The 26137-nt window shown below is 50.8% G+C and overlaps 2 protein-coding genes across 7 annotated transcripts in view; both read left to right on the forward strand.

Annotated features, from left to right (window-relative positions):
* AZIN2 (antizyme inhibitor 2) overlaps positions 1-6529 on the forward strand; it is a 28228-nt gene extending 21699 nt beyond the window's left edge. For 5 of the 6 annotated variants that reach the window (XM_048826111.2, XM_048826110.2, XM_048826109.2 and 2 more), the window contains 2 exons: positions 2831-3036; positions 3438-6529. In XM_048826111.2, the coding sequence (XP_048682068.2) occupies positions 2831-3036; positions 3438-3582 (351 nt within the window). In that variant the 3' untranslated portion in view covers positions 3583-6529. Of the gene's footprint in view, positions 1-2830; positions 3048-3437 lie in introns of all 6 variants that reach the window. The other variant, XM_048826113.2, reaches the window with a different exon arrangement.
* A 12094-nt stretch (positions 6530-18623) lies between these two features.
* NDUFS5 (NADH:ubiquinone oxidoreductase subunit S5) lies at positions 18624-25081 on the forward strand. The gene is made up of 3 exons (XM_048825989.2): positions 18624-18774; positions 22285-22502; positions 24711-25081. The coding sequence occupies exons 2-3, from the start codon at positions 22287-22289 to the stop codon at positions 24813-24815; spliced, it is 321 nt and encodes a 106-aa protein (XP_048681946.1). The 5' UTR covers positions 18624-18774; positions 22285-22286; the 3' UTR covers positions 24816-25081.
* The last annotated feature ends 1056 nt before the right edge of the window (positions 25082-26137 follow it).

Here is a 26137-nt window from a genome sequence, read left to right on the forward strand (position 1 = left end):
CAAGGCACATAGAGCGCCGGGACGCTGGAGCGCTCCTGGCAATCCACCTCCACGAGAAGCAGAACACTTGCTGCACCCCGGCTGAAACCCCCGGGCGTCAGTGTGAATGAGGGGTTGCACTACTGTGCTGTGACTTGCCTCCGGAAACGTCCCGTAATCCCCTGAAGTCAAGTGGCCACTCTTGTCATTGCTTTGAAATCGGCTGCAGGCATGCGGATATCCCCTTTCAAAGCTCCATTTCTGACAGCCGGCTGCTAATCTGCTCCGGGACAAAGCAGCCATTAGTGTGGAAGGCTGTGAGTGTGTGTGTGTGTGGGGGGGGGGGGGGGCGGTGGGTGGGTCTGTTGCTGTCTGAATTTACAAGACAGCATGCTGACGTGCTCTCAGCCCCCGCAAAACACATTCTCTCCCCCCACGTACACACGCAACACACTCCCTGTCACACTCCACCCCACCCCCAATTTGAAAAGCACGTTGCAGCCACTTGCGCACTGGGATAGCTACCACGGCGCTCTCTGCTCTCTGTGGCCACGCCGGTGCGCTTGCAGCTGACAGTGTAAACGCACGGCCGCGTTTTCCCTGCTGCGCTCTGCGAAGGCTGGTTTAACTCCAAGCGCCCTACATCTGGAAGGGTAGCCAAGCCCTTAGACGCTGTCAGGGTGATGCTCCCTGCCTCCCCAGGTGCCCAGCATGGCTCTAGCCTCCCTTCCTCCCTCCCACATCTATCCCACTCCTCACCTGAGCTCAGCCTGTTTGTGATACAGAGGACGGTGTAGGCAAGGCAGAATGTGTTCAACTCATCCCGGGTGTGACTCCGTGGAAATCGGTGGTGTTTCCCGCAGGAGGACGTTGGGCTAAGGTTTCTAACTCCAGTTTCATCACAAACGAGCCCTTCAAAGGCTTTTGCCCTCCTCCGAGTGATTGGACACCAGAGATCAGCCCCCAGAGTATCAGACCATTGATAGCTTGGCATTGGCCGCAGCAGTGCAACGGACCCTGGGCAGATCTCGAATTCCTGTACCGACCCATGGTTCTTTTTTAATACACTGTTGAATCCTTGACACCTATTCTGAAGCGTCGTTAACAAGTTTTCATGTTGGGAGAGCCCTGCATGGATACACAGATGTGTATCCACATCTGATCCGCTATCCACAAAACTTATCTGCAGATATCCGCATCTATCTGCGGATTTGCAGGGCTCTACACTGGGGGCGGGCTGAGGCTCCGAGGCATTCCCCTGCCGGAGCCCGCTCAGAGAGAGCCCCGGGCAGCTGTGGGGAGCCCGCGCAGGGTCGCGGACCCTCCACCTGCCCTTGGCCGGGTGGGGATCCTGGAGGGCAGGGACACGGCCAGGGGCTGCTCTCAGCTCCCCTCTTTCCCCGCTCTGCGCCGCGGGCAGGTGCAGGGTCTGCTGTGGTTCCCCATGGCTCTCCGGCTGGGCTCCATGCTGGCCTTGCCAAGGAGAGGAGGGAGACCTGTGGAGCTGCCCCGGGGCTGCTTGGGCCCCCCGCCCAGGGCAGGTGGAGGGTCCATCGCGGCTCCCCACAGCTGCCAGCCCGGCTTTTATCGTGGCCGGGTCAGAGAGAGCCGTGCTGGCAGCTGTGGGGAGCTGTGGCAGCCCCATGCCCAGTGCCCCGGCCCCCCACCCAGGGCAGGCGGAGGATCCATGCTGCAGTTCCTCGCAGCTGCCTGCCCAGCTCTTACCATCAGAGCCCTGCGCAGATACAAAATTTGTATCCGCATCCACAGCCATCGGCAGAAATGGTCCGCTGATATAAAGCGGATACCCGCGGATTTGCAGGGCTCTACATGTTGGCTCCAAAATGCCAGTGAGTGCCTTCTCTGATCAACCAGGCATCGCAGAGCAAAAACTGAGCTTTTTAAAGCTTCAGAGCCAGTTGCAGGGATTTCAGAATCGCAGCTGGGCTGTAGCAAGACCTGAATGTGGCCCATGGGTCAGCCACGTGCTAACTAGCAGCACTGGGTAAAACCATGCATACAGTGGGCATGTCTACACTGTGACTCCAGCACCTGTAGACGTATGTGAGCTAGCTGCAATAACAATAGCAGTGAAACCCCGGCAGCACCGTGAGTACCCAGGGTCCTAGGTGGGCCTGTACAGCCAGCTAGATCCAGGTTAATTTGGATATTTCTACATGGGCTGCAGTCACACCTCTGACTGCAGTGTAGGCGCACCCAGTGTCTGTTTGCTCACAAGGAGTGTTCAGGAAAGGATTAAAGGGACAGACACAAGTGACAAATATAGCTTTAAGAGATGTGACTAGTAGCGGAGATGATCAAACTGGAATATACCATTAAAACAAAGCTGTTGCCATTGACAGAGTTAATTCTCCCCTTTAGCTCGGGGAGACAGTCCAGACAGACGGCGTTCCATTTCTGTTCCTTCACTCCCTCGAACTTTCCGCTTCCTGTGTTCTGGTGCTGCAATGTCTGGGTTGATTAAAATCCACACAAACTGCTCTTTCTCCCCTCTCTTTTTTTTCCTTAAGGTCGTTAAAATATGAACATTTCTGCTAATATTTTTTCCATAAAACTCACTTTTTGCAGCCTACATTTTGGGCCTGCACTAGTCGATAGCTAGTCTGGTCAATTTGGATTGGTTTTCCATGGAGTTACTCCAGTTTTAGGACCAGATCTTCGGCTGGTATAAATCCACATGGCTCCATTGTAAATGAGCGGGGCTGCATTGCAGTTAGTGGAGAAGTGTTGATTTACGCCAGTTGAGGATCTGACCTTTGGTCCGATTATTTCATTTACGAGCTTGGTCTCCTGTGATGTCCATCTCCTTTACGCCCCACCCCCACTGCAGAAACACAGCCCAGATCACCCCTTGTTCAGCAGCAGCCTCTGGGGTCCTTCTTGTGATGGGCCGGACTGCATTGCAGATGGCTTGGAGCTACCAGAACTGCAAGTTGGTGACTGGCTGACGTTTGAGAACATGGGTGCCTACACCATAGCAGCCTCGTCCTCTTTTAATGGACACCGGCAGCCACAGATCAACTACGCCATGTCCCGGTAAGAGCCTGGTAAGAGACTTCCTGTAACTCATCCAGGGAAAGGAGGGGTGAGAATCAGAGCTCATGACTGACTGCCCTTGGGAGCCAGACTGTGGAGTTGGTCTGGGCTTTGAAGGAAAAGTGCCACTTCTGGAATCAGCAGCATCTGGAAGTTTAGGGTTAAATCCTGGCCCAAAGCAAAACTTCCATATAGCTAGGATTTCACTCTAAGTGTCCAAACCCCATCTAGACATGAACCAGCTTGTCTTTGGCCTACTGCCAGACCTCAGCCTGGGATCGCCCTACAGAAGTCTGGGTGGCGTAATGGGGAGATGAGTGAGAACAGAACTCCCTGTTCTCTGAGGATGGGTGTAAAACTGGGCTAGAGAAAAAGGTTTGTTTGTTTTTTCTGGCTTACAGGGAAGCTGTCCGGCTGCTACAGGGGAAGCTGCCACAACCAGAAGAAGAGGATAGAGAGAGCCTGTGTGCTCCTCTCTCCTGTGGCTGGGAAATCACAAATACCTTGTGCATTACCCCTGTCTTCACTCCAGCTAGAATCACGTGAGCAGCACCAGTCATGGCGGGGGCAGATCCTTAACCAAGGGGACTCTTGTGTCCACTTCTCATGCCCTCTCAGATTTCTGCCCTGAAGTAGGACCTGTTTTACATTCAGGTGTGGTTTTTTTAAGTATGCAACATAAATCCTGTTCCTCCTGCCTGTGTTGTGTTGCCTGCTGTGTGCCATAGCAAAGGGCAGAGCATTCGGTTTGTGGGTGTTTAATTGCCGATTGGGTTTACGTTATTTTTGTAAGTTATCCTAATAAATTGTATTGTTTTTTTTTATAAATAAGCAGGTGGATTTTCATCCCCTTCCTGCCAAGGGGAGATTTGCAGAGCACAGCTGGTCTCTAAGGGTATGTCTACACTACGAAATTAGGTCGACTTTATAGAAGTCGTTTTTTTAGAAATCGGTTTTACATATTCGAGTGTGTGTGTCCCCACAGAAAATGCTCTAAGTGCATTAACTCGGCGGAGTGCTTCCAAAGTACCGAGGCTAGAGTCGACTGCTGGAGCGTTGCACTGTGGGCAGCTATCCCGCAGTCTCCGCTGCCCATTGGAATTCTGGGTTGAGATCCCAATGTCTGATGGGGCTAAAACATTGTCGCGGGTGGTTCTGGGTACATATCGTCAGGCCCCCGTTCCCTCCCTCCCTCCGTGAAAGCAACAGCAGACAATCGTTTCGTGCCTTTTTTCTTGAGTTACCTGTACAGACGTCATACCACGGCAAGCATGGAGCCCGCTCAGGTGACCGTCACCGTATGTCTCCTGGGTGCTGGCAGATGTGGTACTGCATTGCTACTCAGCAGCAGCAACCCATTGCCTTGTGGCAGCAGACGGTACAATAGGACTGGTTGCCGTCATCTTCATGTCCGAGGTGCTCCTGGCCATGTCAGCCAGGAGCCCCTGGGCAGACATGGGTGCAGGGACTACATTAGAAGTGACTTGACCAGGTCATTCTCTTTAGTCCTGCAGTCAGTCCTATTGAACCATCTTATGGTGAGCAGGCAGGTGATACGGATTGCTAGCAGTCCTACTGTACCATCTTCTGCCGAGCAGCCATGAGATGTGGATGGCTTGCAGTCCTTCTGCACCGTCTGTTGCCAGCCAAAGATGTAAAAGATAGATGGAGTGGATCAAAACAAGAAATAGATCAGATTTGTTTTGTACTCATTTGCTCCCCCTCCCCATCCTGCCCCCCGTCTAGGGGACTCATTCCTCTAGGTCACGCTGCAGTCACCCACAGAGAAGGTGCAGTGAGGTAAATCTAGCCATGTATCAATCAGAGGCCAGACCAACCTGCTTGTTCCAATAAGAACAATTACTTAGGTGCACCATTTCTTATTGGAACCCTCCGTGAAGTCCTGCCTGAAATACTCCTTGATGTAAAGCCACCCTCTTTGTTGATTTTAATTCCCTGTAAGCCATGTCGTCAGTCGCCCCTCCCTCCATCAGAGCAACAGCAGACAATCATTCCACGCCTTTTTTCTGTGCGGACGCCATACCAAGGCAAGCATGGAGGCCGCTCAGCTCACTTTGGCAATTAGGAGCACATTAAACACCACATGCATTATCCAGCAGTATATAGAAGGTTAGGGTATGCAGCACCAGAACCTGGCAGAGCGATACCAGGCGAGTAGGCGACATCAGCACGGTCACGTGAGTGATCAGGACATGGACACAGATTTCTCTGAAAGCATGGGCCCTGCCAATGCATGCATCATGATGCTAATGGGGCAGGTTCATGCGGTGGAATGCCAATTCTGGGCTCGGGGAAACAAGCACAGACTTGTGGGACTGCATAGTGTTGCAGGTCTGGGACGATTCCCAGTGGCTGTGAAACTTTCGCATGCGTAAGGGCACTTTCATGAAGCTTTGTGACTTGCTTTCCCCTGCCCTGAAGCGCATGAATACCAAGATGAGAGCAGCCTTCACAGTTGAGAAGCGAGTGGTGATAGCCCTGTGGAAACTTGCAACGCCAGACAGCTACCGGTCAGTTGGGAATCAATTTGGAGTGGGCAAATCTACTATGGGGGCTGCTGTGATACAAGTAGCCCACGCAATCAAAGATCTGCTGATATCAAGGGTAGTGACCCTGGGAAATGTGAAGGTCATAGTGGATGGCTTTGCTGCAAAGGGATTCCCTAACTGTGGTGGGGCCATAGACGGAACCCATATCCCTATCTTGGCACTGGAGCACCAAGCCGGCAAGTACATAAACCGCAAGGGGTACTTTTCAATAGTGCTGCAAGCTCTGGTGGATCACAAGGGACGTTTCACCAACATCAACGTGGGATGGCCGGGAAAGGTACATGACGCTCGCATCTTCAGGAACTCTGGTCTGTTTCAAAAGCTGCAGGAAGGGACTTTATTCCCAGACCAGAAAATAACTGTTGGGGATGTTGAAATGCCTATAGTTATCCTTGGGGACCCAGCCTACCCCTTAACGCCATGGCTCATGAAGCCGTACACAGGCAGCCTGGACAGTAGTCAGGAGCTGTTCAACTACAGGCTGAGCAAGTGCAGAATGGTGGTAGAATGTGCATTTGGATGTTTAAAGGCGCGCTGGCGCAGTTTACTGACTCGCTTAGACCTCAGCGAAACCAATATTCCCACTGTTATTACTGCTTGCTGTGCGCTCCACAATATCTGTGAGAGTAAGGGGGAGATGTTTATGGCGGGGTGGGAGGTTGAGGCAAATTGCCTGGCTCCTGGCTAGGCGCAGCCAGACACCAGGGCGGTATTAGAAGAGCACAGGAGGGCATGGTACGCATCAGAGAAGCTTTGAAAACCAGTTTCACGACTGGACAGGCTACAGTGTGAAAATTCTGTTTGTTTCTCCTTGATGAAACCCCCCGCCCCTTGGTTCACTCTACTTCCGTGTAAGCTAACCACCCTCCCCTCCTCCCTTCGATCACCGCTTGCAGAGGCAATAAAGTCACTGTTGCTTCACATTCATGCATTCTTTATTCATTCATCACACAAATAGGGGGATGACTACCAAGGTAGCCCAGGAGGGGTGATGGAGGAGGGAAGGAAAATGCCCCCCAGCACTTTAAAAGTTTACAACTTTAAAATTTATTGAATGCCAGCCTTCTATTTTTTGGGCAATCCTCTGTGGTGGAGTGGCTGGTTGGCCGGAGGCCCCCCCACCGCATTCTTGGGCATCTGGGTGAGGAGCCTATGGAAGTTGGGGAGGAGGGTGGTTGGTTACCCAGGGGCTGTAGCGGCTGTCTGTGCTCCAGCTGCCTTTGCTGCAGCTCACCCATACCCTGAAACATATTGGTTTGATCCTCCAGCAGCCTCAGCATTGAATCCTGCCTCCTCTCATCATGCTGCCGCCACATTTGAGCTTCAGCTCTCTCTTCAGCCCGCCACCTCTCCTCCCGGTCATTTTGTGCTTTCCTGCACTCTGACATTATTTACCTCCACACATTCGTCTGTGCTCCGTCAGTGTGGGAGGACAGCATGAGCTCAGAGAACATTTCATCACAAGTGCGTTTTTTTTTTCTTTCTAATCTTCACTAGCCTCTGGGAAGGAGAAGATCCTGTGATCATTGAAACACATGCAGCTGGTGGAGGAAAAAAAAAGGGAAAGTGGTATTTAAAAAGACACATTTTATAAAACAATGGCTACACTCTTTCAGGGTAAACCTTGCTGTTAACATTACATACATAGCATATGTGCTTTCATTACAAGGTCGCATTTTGCCTCCCCCCACCGCGTGGCTACCCCCTCAACCCTCCCCGTGGCTAACAGCGGGGAACATTTCTGTTCAGCACAGGCTAACAGCCCAGCAGGAACGGGCACCTCTGAGTGTCCCCTGAAGAAAAGCACTCTATTTCAACCAGGTGACCATGAATTATATCTCACTCTCCTGAGGATAACACAGAGAGATAAAGAACGGATGTTGTTTGAACATCAGCAAACATACACTGCAATGCTTTGTTGTACAATGATTCCCGAGTACGTGCTACTGGCCTGGAGTGGTAAAGTGTCCTACCATGAAGGACGCAATAAGGCTGCCCTCCTGTCGCGGAGTGTGGGGGAGTCCAGGCCCTGTACCCCTCTTCCTGGGATCCACTGAGACTCTCAGCCAGCCAGTAAAACAGAAGGTTTATTGGACAACAGGAACACAGTCCACAACAGAGCTTGTGGGTACAACCAGGACCCCTCAATCACGTCCTTCTGGGGGAGCAGGGAGCTTAGACCCCAGCCCTGGGGTTCCCTGTGTTCCTCTCCCCAGCCTCCCAAACTGCCCACTAAACCCACCCAGCAGGTTCCCTGCTGCAGCCTCTGTTCACATTCCTGGGCAGAGGTGTTACCTCCCCCTCCCCCTCCTGGCTCAGGTGACAGGCTCTCCGGTCTCCCATCCCCAGGGCACATTCCCAGGTCAACACTCCCCCCTCCCTGCTGAGTCACATCGTCACATCTCTCCCCCCTTCGAGACTGAACTGAGCGGGGTCACTGTGACCAGTGACCTGGGGAAGTTCGGGGCCCCCTCTCCGGGACAGCGCATCCGCTATCAGGTTGGCACTTCCCTTCACGTGGACCACGTCCATGTCGTAATCCTGCAGGAGCAGGCTCCATCTCAGGAGTTTCGCGTTGGCTCCTTTCATCTGGTGCAGCCAGGTCAGGGGAGAGTGGTCGGTGTACACGGTGAAGTGCCGCCCGAAGAGATAGGGCTCTAGTTTCTTGAGGGCCCACACCATGGCCAGGCACTCCTTCTCGATGGCCGCGTAGTGTTGCTCCCGGGGTAGCAACTTCTTGCTCAGGTACACGATGGGGTGTCTCTCCCCCTTTTCATCCTCCTGCATTAACACCGCCCCCAGTCCCGTGTCGGAGGTGTCGGTGAACACCACAAAGGCCTTGTCAAAGTCCGGGTTCGCCAGAACTGGGCCACTGACCAGAGCCTCCTTCAGCGCCCGGAAAGCCACCTGGCACTGCTCGGTCCAGACCACCTTGTCTGGCTTCCCCTTCTTGCATAGCTCAGTGATGGGGGTGGCTATGGCGCTAAAGTGGGGCACAAATCTTCGGTAGTATCCTGCCATCCCAATAAAGGCTTGGACCTGCTTTTTGGTGTGGGGAGCGGGCCAGTCTCTGATCACCTCCACCTTGGCTGGTTCCGGCTTTAGGCGGCCGCTCCCCACCCGATGGCCCAGGTAAGACACTTCCGCCATCCCCACCTTGCACTTCTCCGCTTTTACAGTCAGCCCAGCCCCCTGGAGTCGGTCCAGCACTTGTCTAACCTGGGACACGTGGTCCTCCCAGGTCTGGCTAAAGACACAGATGTCATCAATATACGCCACGGCAAAACTCTCCATCCCCCTCAGGAGCTGGTCCACCAGGCGCTGGAAGGTGGCCGGCGCTCCCTTGAGGCCGAAAGGCAGGGTCAGGAACTCATAGAGCCCCAGAGGGGTGATAAAGGCCGATTTCAGTCGGGCATCTGCATCCAGCGGCACTTGCCAGTAGCCCTTTGTAAGGTCCATGGTGGTAAGGTACCGAGCTCCTCCCAGTTTGTCTAGGAGCTCGTCCGGCCTGGGCATGGGGTAGGCATCAGATACAGTGATGGCATTGAGCTTCCGATAGTCCACGCAGAACCGGACCGACCCGTCCTTTTTGGGGACCAGCACCACCGGCGAGGCCCAAGGGCTGGCCGATGGCTGGATCACCCCCAAAGCCAGCATGTCCCGGACCTCTCTTTCCAGGTCCTGAGCAGTTTTCCCTGTGACTCGGAAGGGGGAGCATCTTATCGGCGGGTGCAACCCTGTCTGCACCCGGTGGACAGTCAGATTAGTGCGTCCAGGCTGGTTGGAAAACAGCTGTCGGTACGGATGCAGCACCCCCCTGACCTCAGCTTGCTGGGCAGGGGTTAGCTGATCCGAGAGGGGGATTGTTTCCAGGGGGGAACCAGCTCTGGTCCCAGGGAATAGATCTACTAAAGGGTCATCTCCCTGCTCTTCCCACTGTCCACACACGGCCAACACCACATTCCCCCTGGCATAATATGGCTTCATCATATTCACATGGTACACCCGGCGGTGGTGCGCCCGGTTCGACAGCTCCACCACATAGTTTACCTCATTGAGCTGCTTGACGACCTTGAAAGGGCCCTCCCAGGCGGCCTGTAGTTTGTTCTTTCTCACAGGGATGAGAACCATCACCGGATCCCTGGTGGCGTAGGCACGGGCCCTTGCCGTGCGGTCATACCAGACCTTCTGCTTCTTCTGGGCTCTGGCCAGATTCTCCCTGGCCAGGCCCATGAGTTCAGCCAGTCTCTCTCGGAAGATCAGGACATACTCCACCACTGACTCTCCATCGGGAGTGGCCTTCCCCTCCCACTCGTCTCTCATCAGGTCCAGGGGGCCCCTCACCCTCCTTCCATATAACAGTTCGAAAGGCGAAAATCCGGTAGACTCCTGGGGCACCTCCCTGTACGCGAACAGCAGGTGAGGTAAGTACTTGTCCCAATCCTGCGGGTGCTGGTTCATAAAGGTTTTCAGCATCATCTTTAGCGTCCCGTTAAACCTCTCCACCAGCCCGTTGGACTGGGGGTGATAAGCTGAGGCCCAGTCGTGCCGGACCCCACATTTCTCCCACAAGCACCGGAGCAGGGCCGACATGAAGTTGGAGCCTTGGTCTGTCAAGACTTCCTTGGGGAACCCCACTCGGCTGAAAATGGTCAGGAGCGCATCGGCCACGGTGTCTGCTTCAATGGAAGCTAAGGGCACTGCCTCGGGGTAGCGGGTGGCAAAATCTACCACCACCAGAATGTATTTCTTCCCCGACCGGGTCGTCTTGCTGAGAGGCCCCACGATGTCCATGGCCACCTTCTGGAAAGGCTCCTCTATGATGGGCAAAGGTCTCAAAGCCGCTTTCCCCTTGTCCCGGGCCTTCCCCACCCTCTGACAGGGGTCACAGGATCGGCAATACTGCCGGACCGTGGTAAAGACCCCGGGCCAGTAAAAGTTCTGTAGCAACCTCTGCCGGGTGCGCCGGATTCCCTGGTGCCCTGCGAGGGGGATGTCATGGGCCAGGTACAGGAGCTTGCGGCGATACTTCTGGGGGACCACCAGCTGCCTCCTGATCCCACAGGACTCTACTTCCCTTGTGGGAGCCCATTCTCGGTATAGGAACCCCTTCTCCCACAGGAACCTCTCCTGGCAGCCTCTCCTCATGGTCCGTACCACCCTGAGGTCGGCCAGGTCCCTGAGCTTCCGCAAGGAGGGATCTTTCCTCAACTCGGCCTGGAACTCAGCAGCTGGGGAAGGGATGGGGACCGGTTCCCCCTCAGTGGCCAGGTCTGAGGCCTCAGCCTCTCTGAGCCGTGCCCCTCGGCCCTCCCTTCCCACCAGGGTAGGGTCCTGCGCCTCCGGTGCGGTACCCTCCCCGAGGTCAGGGAGCAGTGGCCCTCGCCGGCTCTGGCTACGGGTCACAACCAGGGCGGTCTGGGGCTTGCTTGGCCAGTCCTCTAGGTCTCCCCCCATCAAAACTTCAGTGGGCAAATGGTGGTGTACCCCCACATCCTTGGGGCCCTCCTTGGCCCCCCATTTCAGGTGTACCCTTGCCTTAAATGGGGTCCCGCCCACCCCTGTCAGGGTCAGGTAGGTGTTGGGCACCACCCGATCTGGGGCCACCACCTCGGGCCGGGCCAGCGTCACCTCCGCGCCCGTATCCCAGTATCCATTGACCTTCCTCCCATCCACCTCCAGGGGAACAAGGCACTCTCTCCGGAGGGACAGCCCCGCGCCCACCCTGTAAACTGAGCGCCCTGAGTCCAGAGCCTCCAGCCCTCTGGTGGAGCTGGCCTGGGGTACTCTTCCCTCCTGAGCAGGTGGTAAACTGGTAGGCCCCCTTTCCTGGGTCGTCTGCCCCTCGTCCAGCTGGGTCCCTACCCAATTAACCCTGGGTAGGTTGGGTCTGCTCAGTTTGTCCCTGAGCCCAGGGCACTGGGACCGTACGTGGCCTCTCTGGCCACAGTGATAGCAGCTCAGGTCACGTTGGTCCCCTCGAGCGGGTCGGAGGGGCCCGACGCCAGGCGTTCCCCTTGGGAGGGGGTTCTCCCTATTTCCCCGCTGGGAGGCCCCCTGGTGACTCTCTCTCTGCATCGGGGGGGGCCTGTTCTTTTGGGACTCCTCCCGGCTACCCCCTGACCGACTGTTCACAAACTCGTCGGCCAGCTGCCCTGCGTGCTGGGGGTTCTCGAGCTTTTTGTCCACCAACCACAGCCTCAGGTCGGAAGGGCACTGTTCATACAGTTGCTCCAGTACAATTAGGTCAAGCAGGTCCTCTTTAGCTCGGGCCCCAGCTGTCCACTTGCGGGCATACCCCTGCATCCGGTTGGCCAGTTGTAGGTAGGTGACCTCAGGCGTTTTACGCTGACTCCGGAACCTTCTCCGGTACATCTCGGGGGTCAGCCCAAACTCACGGAGCAGGGCCTGTTTGAACAGTTCATAGTCCCCTGCCTCCGGCCCTGTCATCCGGCTGTACACCTCCACGGCTTTGGGGTCCAGTAAGGGGGTGAGAAACTGGAGCCTGTCTGCAGGGTCAACCCTGTGCAGCTCACAGGCATTCTCAAAGGCCGTCAGGAAGCTATCTATGTCCTCCCCCTCCTTACGCTGGGCCAGGAAGCACTTATCAAAGTTCCTTGCAGTCTTGGGTCCCCCCTCATTCACCACAGCCGGGGCCCCACTGCTCTTCAGCCTGGCCAGCTCCAGTTCATGCTGTCTTTGTTTCTCCTTCTCCTGACGTTCCCTCTCCTTCTCCTGACGCTCCCTCTCCTTCTCCTGACGCTCCCTCTCCTTCTCCTGACGCTCCCTCTCCTTCTCCTCCTGCTCATGTTGACGTTGTTTCTCCTTCTCCTCCTGCTCATGTTGACGTTGTTTCTCCTTCTCCTCCTGCTCATGTTGACGTTGTTTCTCCTCATGTTGACGTTGTTTTTCATGATCCTCCAGCTCCCTCATTTTCATCTCCCTCTCCCATTCCAGCCGCCTCCGCTCCAGGGATGGGGAGCTCCGCCGGGAGGATCCCCTGCTGGGTGCTGGGGTCAGGGTGCCCTCGGTATTCGCTGGGCTTCCCCCAACCCCTCCCCCAGGCATAGGTAGGAAGGGTCTCGGGATGTCCTCGGCAGCAGTCTGACCCCTCCCAGCCCGGTCAGGCCCCGGGGCCCACGCTGCGTCTGCCGGGCGGCTCCCCTCAGGGACAGGGATCGGGTCATCCAAGCGATCCCTCTCCTCCAACTGGGCAATCAGTTGTTCCTTGGTGGACCTCCCGATGCGCAGCCCCCTCTGCCTGCACAGCTCCACCAGGTCACTCTTAAGGCGTTTAGCGTACATCTCCCTGCTGGCCACTCGCAGGCCGGGCAGCTTCCCACGGTTTCCAGGAAAAGCCCTTAGTGTGCCAGTCCTTCTTGAGGTCACCACCTCTTTGCCAGGGTCGAGCTGCAGACTCCTCCGCCCCTGGGACCGCTCGCTGCAATCCCCCGGGGGACCCTGTTACTGCAAAAGTCTTTCTCTCTGGTCACACATTCCCAGGGGTTAGCCGCCCCCCGAAACCGTCTCTCTCTGAATCTTCAGCACGCCTGGTCCCCGTCAATTCCCCTTCGTTTTACTGTTCCCCAGTCACTTACTGCAGGAAGCGCCGTTCACGGGGTGCAGTAGATCCCACCGCTGCCACCAGTTGTCGCGGAGTGTGGGGGAGTCCAGGCCCTGTACCCCTCTTCCTGGGATCCACTGAGACTCTCAGCCAGCCAGTAAAACAGAAGGTTTATTGGACAACAGGAACACAGTCCACAACAGAGCTTGTGGGTACAACCAGGACCCCTCAATCACGTCCTTCTGGGGGAGCAGGGAGCTTAGACCCCAGCCCTGGGGTTCCCTGTGTTCCTCTCCCCAGCCTCCCAAACTGCCCACTAAACCCACCCAGCAGGTTCCCTGCTGCAGCCTCTGTTCACATTCCTGGGCAGAGGTGTTACCTCCCCCTCCCCCTCCTGGCTCAGGTGACAGGCTCTCCGGTCTCCCATCCCCAGGGCACATTCCCAGGTCAACACTCCCCCCTCCCTGCTGAGTCACATCGTCACACCTCCCCAGAGGCTTTTGCAAAGGATTTGGGAGTACATCCACGAGAGCCGCGAATGCCAGGGCAAATTAATCCTTTCACATGCTTGCTTTTAAACCATGTATAGTGTTTTAAAAGGTACACTCACCGGACGTCCCTTCTCCACCTGCCGGGTCCAGGAGGCAGCCTTGGGTGGGTTTGGGGAGTACTGGCTCCAGGTCCAGGGTGAGGAACAGTTCCTGGCTGTCGGGAAAACTGGTTTCTCTGCTTGCTTGCTGTGAGCTATCTACAACCTTATCATCATCTTCTTCATCCCCAAAACCTGCTTCTGTGTTGCCTCCATCTCCATTGAAGGAGTCAAACAACACGGCTGGGGTAGTGGTGGCTGAACCCCCTAAAATGGCATGCAGCTCACCATAGAAGCGGCATGTTTGGGGCTCTGACCCGGAGCGCCCGTTCACCTCTCTGGTTTTCTGGTAGGCTTGCCTCAGCTCCTTAAGTTTCACGTGGCATTGCTTCGGGTCCCTGTTATGGCCTCTGTCCTTCATGCCCTGGGAGATTTTGACTAAGGTTTTGGCATTTCGAAAACTGGAACGGAGTTCTGATAGCACGGATTCCTCTCCCCATACAGCGATCAGATCCCGTACCTCCCGTTTAGTCCATGCTGGAGCTCTTTTGCGATTCTGGGACTCCATCATGGTCACCTCTGCTGATGAGCTCTGCATGGTCACCTGCAGCTTGTCACGCTGGCCAAACAGGAAATGAGATTCAAAAGTTCGCGGTTCTTTTCCTGTCTACCTGGCCAGTGCATCTGAGTTGAGAGTGGTGTCCAGAGCAGTCACAATGGAGCACTCTGGGATAGCTCCCGGAGGCCAATACCGTCAAATTGTGTCCACAGTACCCCAAATTCGACCCAGCAAGGCTAATTTAAGCGCTAATCCACTTGTCAGGGGTGGAGTAAGGAAATCGATTTTAAGAGCCCTTTAAGTCGAAAAGAAGGGCTTCATCATGTGGACGGGTGCAGGTTTACATCGATTTAACGCTGCTAAATTCGACCTAAAGTCCTAGTGTAGACCAGGGCAATGACAGTGTCATCAAGACACATACAAGCTACAGAGGGAGCAAATTGTAGTGCTGTGCATCCAATCCAGGCTCCCAGGGAGAGAGGCAGGGCCTTTTAAACTGCTCTGGCACCATCTACTGGTAGATCATAGGATAGGCCAGATCGAATGCATGCCCAGTGTAGGTTTCAGAGTAGCAGCCATGTTAGTCTGTATCCGCAAAAAGAAAAGGAGGACTTGTGGCACCTTAGAGACTAACATATTTATTTGAGCATAAGCTTTCGTGAGCTACAGCTCACTTCATCGGATGCATTCAGTGGAAAATACAGTGGGGAGATTTATATACACAGAGAACATGAAACAATGGGCGTTACCATACACACTGTAATGAGAGTGATCAGGTAAGGTGAGCTATTACCAGCAGGAGACGGGGGTGGGGGGACCTTTTGTAGTGATAATCAGGGTGGGCCATTTCCAGCAGTTGAAAGAACATCTGAGAAACAGCGGGGGCGGGGGGAAATAAACATGGGGAAATAGTTTTACTTTGTGTAATGACCCATCCACTCCCAGTCTTTATTCAAGCCTAAATTGTATCTAGTTTGCAAATTAATTCCAATTCAGCAGTCTCTTGTTGGAGTCTGTTTTTGAAGTTTTTTTGTTGAAGAATGGCCACTTTTAGGTCTGTAATCGAGTGACCAAAGAGATTGAAGTGTTCTCCGACTGGTTTTTGCTCAGTATATTGTTCTATTTAATGGTCGTAGCCTATACCCACTTCTGGTTTTAAACCTTTAATGAAGAAATGTTTAAAAAAACCAGCACTGAGCCAGCTTTGCTTGAGCCAGGCAAGGTGAGCTATCAAACCAATGAGAACAACCTTTTTTTCTTTCAGGGGGGGAGGAAGTAACTAAAGGGGTAACAGTTAGTGATTAAAATCAACAGTTGATCCATCGTGGTCCACCGACTGTCTGTGTGTCTCACAGAGACAGATTTTCAAAAGAGCTTTTGCTGCCAGTTGGGCACCTAACTGGACGGGAGCAGCTGGATGCTGTACTGTTCTGAAAATCCAGACCATAGACTTCATGGCCCGGTTGGGACTTGCACTTGATTTTTGCTTGTTATAATCAGGACAGGAACTGCCAATGCCATGAAACTGGCAGCAGTAATGCCTTTCTAAGTCCCTATTCTGGAACTCTTTTAAGTACATGAGTAGTCCTGCTGAATACAAGAATAGGGAGAGCTGTCTTGTAGATATCCAACACTGTAACAAAACAACGTACTATGCAAGGTTTGATTTTTGGGACAAATATGTGGCAAACGCCTAATTGTCATGGAACCACATATCCTGTCTACTTGGAATTTCTGTGCAACAGTAGGCATCGAAATCAAATCCCCTGTTCTAAAAGCACAAATTCCTAGCACTTGAGCTAAGGGGGACTCTCAATCAGCTGCTAATAGTGTTGGACACACGACTGAGAATGGTGCAGTTCAGAGTCCCACCAACAGTGGGCAGTGGTGACACATACGCACTGATCCGTTCATTCCAGTGCTACTGCCGTGGCCACTGCAGGATCAGGTCCCTTCAAGGCTGGAGACTGGGCCACTGACTATCTCTTTTTATTAAACTAATGAAATAAGATCTCTCCGCTGTAGAGTCAGCATTTCCACACGATACAGATCAAGAGTGGGTGAGGTCCTTTGCAGCAGACCGTAAGTCTCCTGGATCAGCCACAGGAACAAGTCCGTTTTTAAGGGACCTGCTAGCAGGTAGAATCCTACCATCTGGAATCCACCATAGTTGCAGGGAAACTCGCTTCTGCATTAAAACTAGGTTTAGTATTTATTATTATTTTGATGATGGCTGTGCTTAAGGGGTTATGGAAAGCAGGGCCCCAAGCTGCTAGGTGCTGGACAAATAGAGTAATAGACAGTCACTGCTCTGAAATGCTGATGTGACAGACAAAGCTGTGGAAAAGGGCTGTAACACATTAGCAGAATGACAGGTGGTAGTGGTGTTTAGATGAAGAGAGAGAAGGGGAATAGCACAAGGGAGGGGGGTATGCTGGGCAGCATGCTCAGGGCAGGTGGACTGAAGCTGAAGTGAGGGTTGGACTGAGGGAGGGGGCTGGAGCAAACAGCTAATCAGCACATGAGAGAGAACTCTCCAGAGTCAAAACTGTAGAAAGCAGCCTGGTCACATCAGCAGAATCCTTGCTGCTGATCCTGCTTCTAGGTTTGCTCCTGCCATGTTGACAGTTGCAGGTCTCTGGGGGTAGGATTAGCTCCTTCCTGCAATTTTTCTTCCCCACAGAGGGCTTGGTGTGTTGGAGGGGTACTACAATGGCCTAAGTACCTCTAGAAGGTGGGAGTCACCCCTGCATAGCTTTGCGTTGGGGTGCACCTGGCATGGAGCGTTAGCCCTGGCTGAGCTCTGTCTTTCCCTATTACTCCCTCCATGCTGCAGGACCCACTGCGGCTGCTTCTGTGTCTGCTTTGGCTGACTTGAGAGTTGCTCTGGGCTCTGGAGTTGGTTTGTTCTGGAATCTTTCTTCCCCAAGCCCACATGGCTTGAGGGATGGGAGAGCCCCGTTTGGGTCTCAAAACAGGAAACTCCTACATGGTTTAAATTGGAGATCAATGCTGATGCCTTGCTAAACAGTGACTACAACATTCCACTGGCTGTTTTTATGTTTAAGCAATAATGATTAATCGACGTGCTGGATCTTTCCTGGGAATTAATCACTGCTCTCAAAAGGGGATCCAGGAGTATCAAACAGAAATGAGATCAACCCTAAACTGACAATTACCAGGGCTTTGAACATTGGTAAGAACTGTCACGTTCAACAAAACTAACACAGACTGACAATGGGCTACTCTGTGCCCAGAGGTCTGGAATAAAGCCACTAGGGATGCAGAGGTTGGGAACAGAAAGCAGTGAGTTGGGAGCTAGATATTTTCTGGATACACTTATATCATTTCAAGAAGGATCCAAGGTCTAAGGAATCGTTACATCATCCCATCTCTGATAATTGATGGATTGATAGGTGGTGGTTCTTCAACTGCTAACAAGTGTCTGTCTACTGGCCCTTGGGAAACCCTAACGGAAAAAAAATAAAAAAGCCAATCCCCAAGACTATCCCTTCAACACACACATATCTGTACAATAACACCTAATGCTGCTCTACCTCCTTCCAGCTGAGCAACACAAAGTGCTTCTCGAACCCTCATTAACCTTCTCAACATGCCTGTGAAGAAAGAAAATTATCTCCATTTTACTGATGAGAAATAGAGATTAGTGAGACTCCTCCAAGGTCACAGAGAAAGCGAGCAGCAGAACCAGGAAGAGAACCCATCCGTTCCCACCCCCTATTCCAGTTGATCTACGCATTTCCCAGATCAGGCAGTAGAAACCAGGAGTTCTGATTCCCACTCCCTGCTGCTCTGACTGCTGGATACCAGTCCCCTTTGGTGCATGAGAACCCAGGACACTATCTCCTGCTCTGTGCCTGAGAGTACTAGGGCCAGAGGTGTTTCAGGCCCATTTGGAACGGGTCATGCATATAACTCTGAATCACAAGTGAGCCGGCATGACTGGTGGGAGCCCCACGGTTCGGTGATTGGTTATGCGTCTCCCAGACCACAGTCATGTTGCACTGTAACTTGCTGCTGACCAGTGAGATATGGGGGTTGTGGGAGAAGAAATATGACACCCCACAAAGACACAGAGGGCTGGAGGGTGTGGATAATGCATGACTCCTCCAGCTGGCAGGGGACACCAGGGAACTGTCATCCCTCTAGTCTGCAGGAGGCCCTAGGGAGGTCAGCCCTCCAGTCTGCAGGGGACACAGGGGAACTGTCACCACCCAGCCTGCAGGTGGCGCTGGAGGTGTACTGGGGAGACGACTGGTTCCCCGCCAGGTCGCAAGAGACGCTCTCTCTTTATTTCTCTATGATTCCTCCCCCGTGAGGTGACTGCGAGCTGTAAAGCACAGCGAGGGTGGCGTGCGAAGGGCGCGGTTGACGGCAGCGAGTGTCGTAAAAGCCCCGAAAGGACGACGGCGGAGGGCGCGGCGGCGGGTCGCAGGTGAAGCTCCTGGGTTGCAATGTGGGGTGGGTCTGTTCCGGGGTGTCGGGCCCGGCCTCTGGTTCTGGGGAGCCCCTCCCCTGCTCGCCGGGTTGTGGGGGGCCGGGCCCAATGAGCTGGGCGGTCAGACTCTGGCTCTCCCTCCCCACCCCCCGCGCAGCCGCGGGGTGGGTGTCTGTGGGGCTGCAGGCTTGCCCCACGCTCCCGCCCCGCCCTGTGTTTCTGCCGCCGGGGGTGTATGTGGAGGGGGGAGTTGTCCAACCCCCACCTGTGCTTCGTCCCGCCCCCCGGGGGGGGTTGCCCCAGCTCCTGGCCCCGCCCCCCGGGGGGGGTTGCCCCAGCTCCTGGCCCCGCCCCCCGGGGGGGTTGCCCCAGCTCCTGGCCCCGCCCCCCGGGGGGGGTTGCCCCAGCTCCTGGCCCCGCCCCCCGGGGGGGGTTGCCCCAGCTCCTGGCCCCGCCCCCCGGGGGGGGTTGCCCCAGCTCCTGGCCCCGCCCCCCGGGGGGGTTGCCCCAGCTCCTGGCCCCGCCCCCCGGGAGTGTGTGGGAGGGGGTGCCCCAAACAATTTTCTTAGTCTCCTCTTTCACCCCCACCCATTGTGGAGAGATGTTGGTTCTTTTTCAGGCAAGGCAACCTGTGAAACTAGAGTTGGTTGTAGCTTTCTGGTTGTTACTATTACTAATAATTAGCAGGTTTCAGAGGAACAGCCGTGTTAGTCTGTATTCGCAAAAAGAAAAGGAGTACTTGTGGCACCTTAGAGACTAACCAATTTATTTGAGCATGAGCTTTCGTGAGCTACAGCTCTGATGAAGTGAGCTGTAGCTCACGAAAGCTTATGCTCAAATAAATTGGTTAGTCTCTAAGGTGCCACAAGTACTCCTTTTCTTTTTAATAATTAGCAGTACTCACCTGTATTCGCTAGTGGTATTTCTTGCTGCTTTTTGCAGCACTCAGCAACTCCTGATCCTGTTCTTCAGAGATGAAGAAATCTTTGAAGGATAACTGGAAGTTTATCCATATATTGAGTTTCATTTTAATTAAATCTACGTTGCATCTGTTCTGTTTGTCAAATCATTTATTTCCCATTAAGGAATAATATTATGTCTATAAGGGCATCTCTGGTACAGTAAGTACAAAAGACACAACTGGGAACAAGGTTTTTCAGGTTTTGTTTCCATGCTTCTGAAACATACCCACTTTTTGTTGACAGGTTTGGAAATGTGATGTCTTGATATTTCAATCACATCTCAGCTGGGTGCAGAACTCATACGGCTGATACGTGTTTATGATTTCCTTCTTTTTGAGTGCTTCCATTACAGTCTTAAGGTCTGAGAAGCTAAGCTAAGCTTCTCATATTGCTCAATGGGCTTTAGGTTCATCATTACACTGTCTGAAGAGAAATCAAACTAGTTATCAATATACAAAAACATAGGGTCATAAAACTTAGTGAAGTATTGCTTTATGTTCACCTTTTGTTCTGGTTGTGTTTTTCCATCAGTTTGGTGTGGAATCTTAAAAAAAATCTTAAAATGGTACGTCTCTGTGTACACATCAGTAATGCAGAGCTTTGATTCTTCTAACTTCCTCACAAGATTGTCGATACAAGCCACACTTGGGGGCAGGGGGAGAACACCTGTAAATTTCCACAATGCAGGTATACACGCCATCTTCAGTGAAAACTTTATTTAAAGTTACTGGGCAAGCATCAGCTAATGACTTGAAGCAGGCTTTAATTACAGGCCAGTTTCTCAAAAGGCGGTCAGCTGCTGGGTTAAGGAATAGCCATCTTCTACTCACATGTCTCGAGTACTTCTTTCCATTCAATTTCAGTAAACTCAGAAAAAACCTTCTCTGCATGGTGCGGGCACAACAACGTGGTTGTAAATCTTCCAACACTATCATTTCTACAATAACTGACAGCGGACCACTAGCATGTTTGCAGGTATCATGGGTTGTGTATGCAAGGCAGTTTGCCTTCAGAGTGCAGTCATTTTCAGCACATAACTGATGCACCTATGAACTATGGCAAACACAACTTGGTGTATTATCAGCAAAGTATGCAGTAATACAATTAACGTTAAGCTGGTGTTTCTCCAGGCAGTTCTTTAGAGCGTGATGAATGCCACTTGCAGATTCATCATTATCTTCATAAAAATCAAGCAAGTTGTATTGAACACCATTTGATGTGATAAAGTATCCCAAGCACATTAGAAACATCTTTCTTTTCCTTTTATTTGAGGCATCAGTTGCTGCAGAAAAATATAGGGGGTGTTGTGTTGGCACTGGTAATAAATCCAGTAAACAATTCCTCACTGACTTTGGGGCTAAAACATTGGTCACCAATAGCTCTGCCTTGATTCTTTCACAAGACTGTTAACAATATTTCAATCATGAAACATTTCACTAGCAAGCTTATTGCCGTCGTGCATGCTGTTGTAACTAAGGCTGTGTTTAACTATATGGTAGATGGTTGTAAAAGTTATTAACAGTACAATTATACAATTTAGAATTTATATAGTATAGTCTGTTCCCTTAATAGCCAATAGTGTAAATAGACATAGAATGCACACTTGAGGCCAAATACAGCAATCATTATTGGGTTAAATTCCCTGTGACTTCAGTGGAAACTTAGCCTGAGAAAAAAAGTGAGTAAGAACACAGGGCTTATCTTACAGACCAGAGCCACACTGTACCATGTCACAATTGTTAAAGATCAGGCAAACCTAAGAACATGCAGAGAAATGCAAACAGAGGAAGGTACCAACATCCTACATGTCACATATAAAAAAGGTGTTGAAAATTCATGGAGATCTATTGCAAAAATGCAGTCATAAAGTATGTTTAACTCACATCCAACGCTTTTGAGTGCAATTGCCCTCTGGCCTGCCTACACTAGGTGGGAGATCAGAGACAGGGAGAATGAAGAGATTTACAAGGGCTTGTGAATAATAACCTCCAAGATCATACAATCAAAAGGTTTGTATATAAAAAAATATCTGAGTACGTGTGTGTGTGTGTGTATGTATGTGTGTATGTATGTATGTATGTGTGTGTATATATATATATATATATAAATAAAAGCAGGTCCGTGTATAACTTTAACTGAGTCTGGTGTGAAATACTATTTTATCAATGCATTTTATTATGAATGAACCTTGTGTACAACAGGAGCCATCCATAGAAATGCCATTGAGTGGACATTTTTATAGTTTTAAAAAATGATTCCAGAACATTTTCCTCTCTGTTCATATGCTAAAGAGGTTAGCTTATATTATTATATCTACCTGCCTTCCCGCAAAAAATAGATAATATATGTTGGATGAATGTTTAACTCTTGCTTCTGTTTTTGTGAAAATAAAACTTAAATGAATCACTTGGGAAAAGTATTAAATTGTGCACTGAAAAGCATTGATTGAAATACCTGCTTTCATATGCTTCTGTTTTACTGAGCTAAATCTCTAGACTAGTCTTATAACCACTATACTTTATCTCTATCCTCACTTCCTGCTCAGCCATGCCATTTTGGAATCTGCAAGATCAGCTGGGAATCAATGCGGACAAATGGATGCTGCATCAAAGCTCAGAGCAGCCCTACAAACGGGCAGCTCTGTGCCATGCCTTTGAGAAGGAATGGATTGAGTGTGCCAGTGACATTGGGCAGATTCGTGCACGCAAGGAATGCAGACCAGAATATGAAGACTTCCAAGAATGTATTAATAGGCACAAAACGGTAAGAAGATTCGAGGGAATGTATATTACACACAGTGTGAACACTGGGATAAATAATAAGGGCTATGCAAAATTTTCAGTCCAGTACAAAAAACAATAACCATACACCTGTCACTAACCCCTAGGGCCCAACTTCTACCTCCAGATAAAAGTCTGAGATTCCTAGTGACTTCAGCGGGAGCCTGAGAGCAGAATTCGGCCGTAGAAATGCATGGTTAGCATGCAGTGAGAAATTTAGTATTCTGTAGAGACAGCAGGGCAGAATATCATCAGTGGATTAGTCCTATGTCTGACTCTCAAAGCTTTTTTTTTTTCTTGGAGATTTTGTTCCTAGTCAGTGACTGGTTATTGTTGAGTTGAGTACATTGTAAAGTCTGAGCAAATAACCTTGTAGTTGAATTCAGACATGGAACTCTTCAAACCTTGACAGTGTTTGTGTTTATTTATAAACCAGATCACTCAAAAAAATGCTCTCTTCAGTTCTCTTTCACTGAGGCAACAGATTGGTCAGCTCAGCAGGAAACCCAGTATGTCAGGTGACATTCCTGCCTTGGCTAACTGAGCTACAGAGCTTGTGGAACATGGCAGCATGCTGTCTACTTTCCAAGAACTTGAGCTGAGATTCACCCAGCTTCCTGCTCCCCAATGCAATAATCCATGATTCAATAAGGAAAACATGGATTTGGGATCTTTGATGGGTAGACCTGTCTTCTTAAAAGGATGCCAAGGACTCTAGTAATTAGGGATATCGGATAGGCCATTCTGAGTTATATTTCCCAGTTTGTCATACTGTTTCCCTGTTTCCTGACTCCAAGGTCTCTAATCCTACTGTAGTCACAATGTGCTTGTACCGTGGAGTTGTTATAAACAAAAACGTTGCCCATGAAGCTGATACACACATCAGTTAGTAACAAGTAACTGAGCATATGTTATAAAAAATAGTTTCCCTAGAAGGATATTTAGTGGTTATATAGCACTGTACATTTTCAAAATGGTTTACGAACGTGAGCCATTACAACGCTGAAGCTGCTTAGATAAGGTTAATTCTGTCTTGTCTTATGGCAAAACAGTGACAGATACGTTTACAAGGGCAGCTTATGTGTAACGGGGCCATCACTGACAAGTTATTGAGGACACAGGGCAGAAAGGGACTTCAAGAGAAGTAGTAAGGTGGAAGGAAGTTTAGTGTTATTGCTTATTCAGAGCATTGTAAGCAAATAACAAAAGAGGTTAAAGGCTGTGGGGTGAACTCTCAACTCTGAATTTACCCTGTGGTTTCTATGAAAGTTGTATCTTAACTCAAACCCTGTGATTCTTAGTAATAAATGTTTATCATATGGTTGCTGAAAGACCCCAGTTGGGACTGGAGCCCCATTTTTGCTAGGTGCTGTACAAACATAGAAAAGATAATCCTTGTCCTGAAGGGTTACGGTGTAAAGGCAAGACTTTCTCTAGTGGTTGCAAGTGTGTGCATGGTGCCTTGTACTTAGGCACATTAGTGACTCCCTTCATGGAGAAGTCTGTTTGGATGCAGTTTTCATTGCAACACAAAATATACTGGGTTACTCAAATATCCCCCATACTGTGGCCCACTTTATTTACTTGTTTGTAATGTTTTTATTGGTTTTTCTTTTTTTATAATAAAAAACCCCTCAGTGCTCCTAAAAAGCTATATGCAGCTCTTCATCCATAATAACAAGTGTGTGTGTGGCTGATGGGGGAGGGGGGGAAAATAACATTGGTAAGGAAACAAATTCTAGTTTAAAGTTTTCCTGGGAGTGGTTACAAACGACGGTGGAAAGGAAAGTGGAAATCTGTAACCCATGAAATGTTCATGCATGTGTGTGGTGCTGCAGCCACTGTTGGGATACACGACTATATTTAGTTGTTCACGTTTTTCATTCCATCCAGGGGAGCAATGCACACGTTGTTATATAGATTCTCATTGCAATTATACCCTGTTGGGAGGGGATGTGGTAATACTGTTTTTACTTTAAAACTAGAATGTCCTAGTGCATTTGTGCCAGGGTCCTGACCCGCGAGGCTTTGAAGTAAGCTTCACTGTTCCCGCTGCTTCTCTAGTGGCCTCTTTTCCTGCTACAAAATCATAGAATATCAGGGTTGGAAGGGACCTCAGGAGATCATCTAGTCCAACCCCCTGCTCAAAGCAGGACCAATCTTTAGTCCTTAACTCATTTGTCTTTGGCAGATAATGCGTCTGAAGACAATTGTGGCGCAGAAGAAGCAGCTGATAAAGGAAGGGAAATACACGCCACCTGAGCACCACAGTGGCAAACCGGAGGCCAGGCCTTGATCTGCTGCTGGTAACGCTGAGTCCCTCTGACAGCAGAGCTAACCGTGCATCACCCTCTGTGCACATGTTGTGGGAATGAAACTCTTCTGTTAAAGTTAGCCCAGTTATGCCCTGTGTGCAGCTGTTCTGCTGGCTGTCTCTCTCCTGCAGGCCAGCCATGCAGAGTATATATGTTCTGAATAAAGGACCTGTCACCTTTTAGATTAAGTGATGCCAGTGTCTGTAACTGATCAGTTCAGAAATTAAATATCTCCTTTAGAAGCCTCCTCTTGGCTCTGTCTTGTTTTTCCTGAGGCGTAGCATATGGGTTAGTGTCCTAAGTTTGAGAGGGATCCTAGTGTAAAATCTCCTGTGCTGACATTTGGGACCTGATCTGCAAAGACGCTGGTTGCCCACAACTCCAATTGAAGTCCATGGGAGCTGGGAGTGCTCAGCATCCCTAAAAATCAGCCTGTAGTTACCTGCCTTCCCTTCGTTACTTCTGTGTCCTTTAAAAGCCCCTGCCACATATCTTAGTAGAGCATAAACTAGGCTGTCTGGTCACACAGAAAGAACAATGTGCAGATTCCCCGATCTGTGATTCCAGGGGATCATTACTCATCACCAACATTCTTCCCTTTGAAAATATCTTCATAGCTCTGTACCATATTCATAGTTCTACCATAAAGCTTCAGTGCCCAAATCATAAACTCAGTCCAATCGTAAGTCAAATTTGGATCCAAACTTCCTTAAAGTTCAGCAATTTGGATCCTGAATTCTGGGGCAGGTCCGTGTATCTGCTTTCTCCATGTGCTGTTAATTGGACCCAGCAAGAGGAGCACGAGTATAAATTTGGAGTCAGAAGGAATCTGAAAGATTGACTGGCTCATTGTCTTGTTTCTTGTTTTGTGTCCTCAGCAGCTGGAACGCGGAGCCAAACTACAGCATTTAGAACAGCTTCCATAAGTCAGGACCTTCTGTTAGGGTGTGGGTGTGTGCATCTAGTGCAGTTCAGCGTGTTCAAAATTTACAACGGGAATGACGGTCCATTTACAGCCTGCTCAGTTTCTTCATGTGCTATGGGATCGGTATATACAATGGACATATCAGGGACCTTGAACATTTAAACTGGGTAACAGAACTTCATGGTAAAATATAACATTTGCATTAAGATGCAGAAAGCGTTTGGTCACTGTAGAGAGACAACATGGGTGAAGTAATATATTTTATCACTGTAGATTTCCTCCTGGCCTACCACCTGCAATGAGTTGATTTTTGCTCGGTAGCAATAAACGTTTGCTTTTAAACCTTGTGTGTCAGTATGGTCAACCTGAAGAAGAGCT

Source organism: Caretta caretta, chromosome 19 (assembly GCF_965140235.1).
Source record: "Caretta caretta isolate rCarCar2 chromosome 19, rCarCar1.hap1, whole genome shotgun sequence".
In the NCBI taxonomy this organism is placed as follows: domain Eukaryota; kingdom Metazoa; phylum Chordata; order Testudines; family Cheloniidae; genus Caretta; species Caretta caretta.

Excerpts from the sequence above, each read along its gene's own strand:
- NDUFS5 (XM_048825989.2), top strand. The coding sequence starts at position 22,287 with ATGCCATTTTGGAATCTGCAAGATCAGCTGGGAATCAATGCGGACAAA. Across the intron at positions 22,503-24,710 it reads GTATTAATAGGCACAAAACG|ATAATGCGTCTGAAGACAAT; the intron begins GTAAGAAGATTC and ends TGTCTTTGGCAG.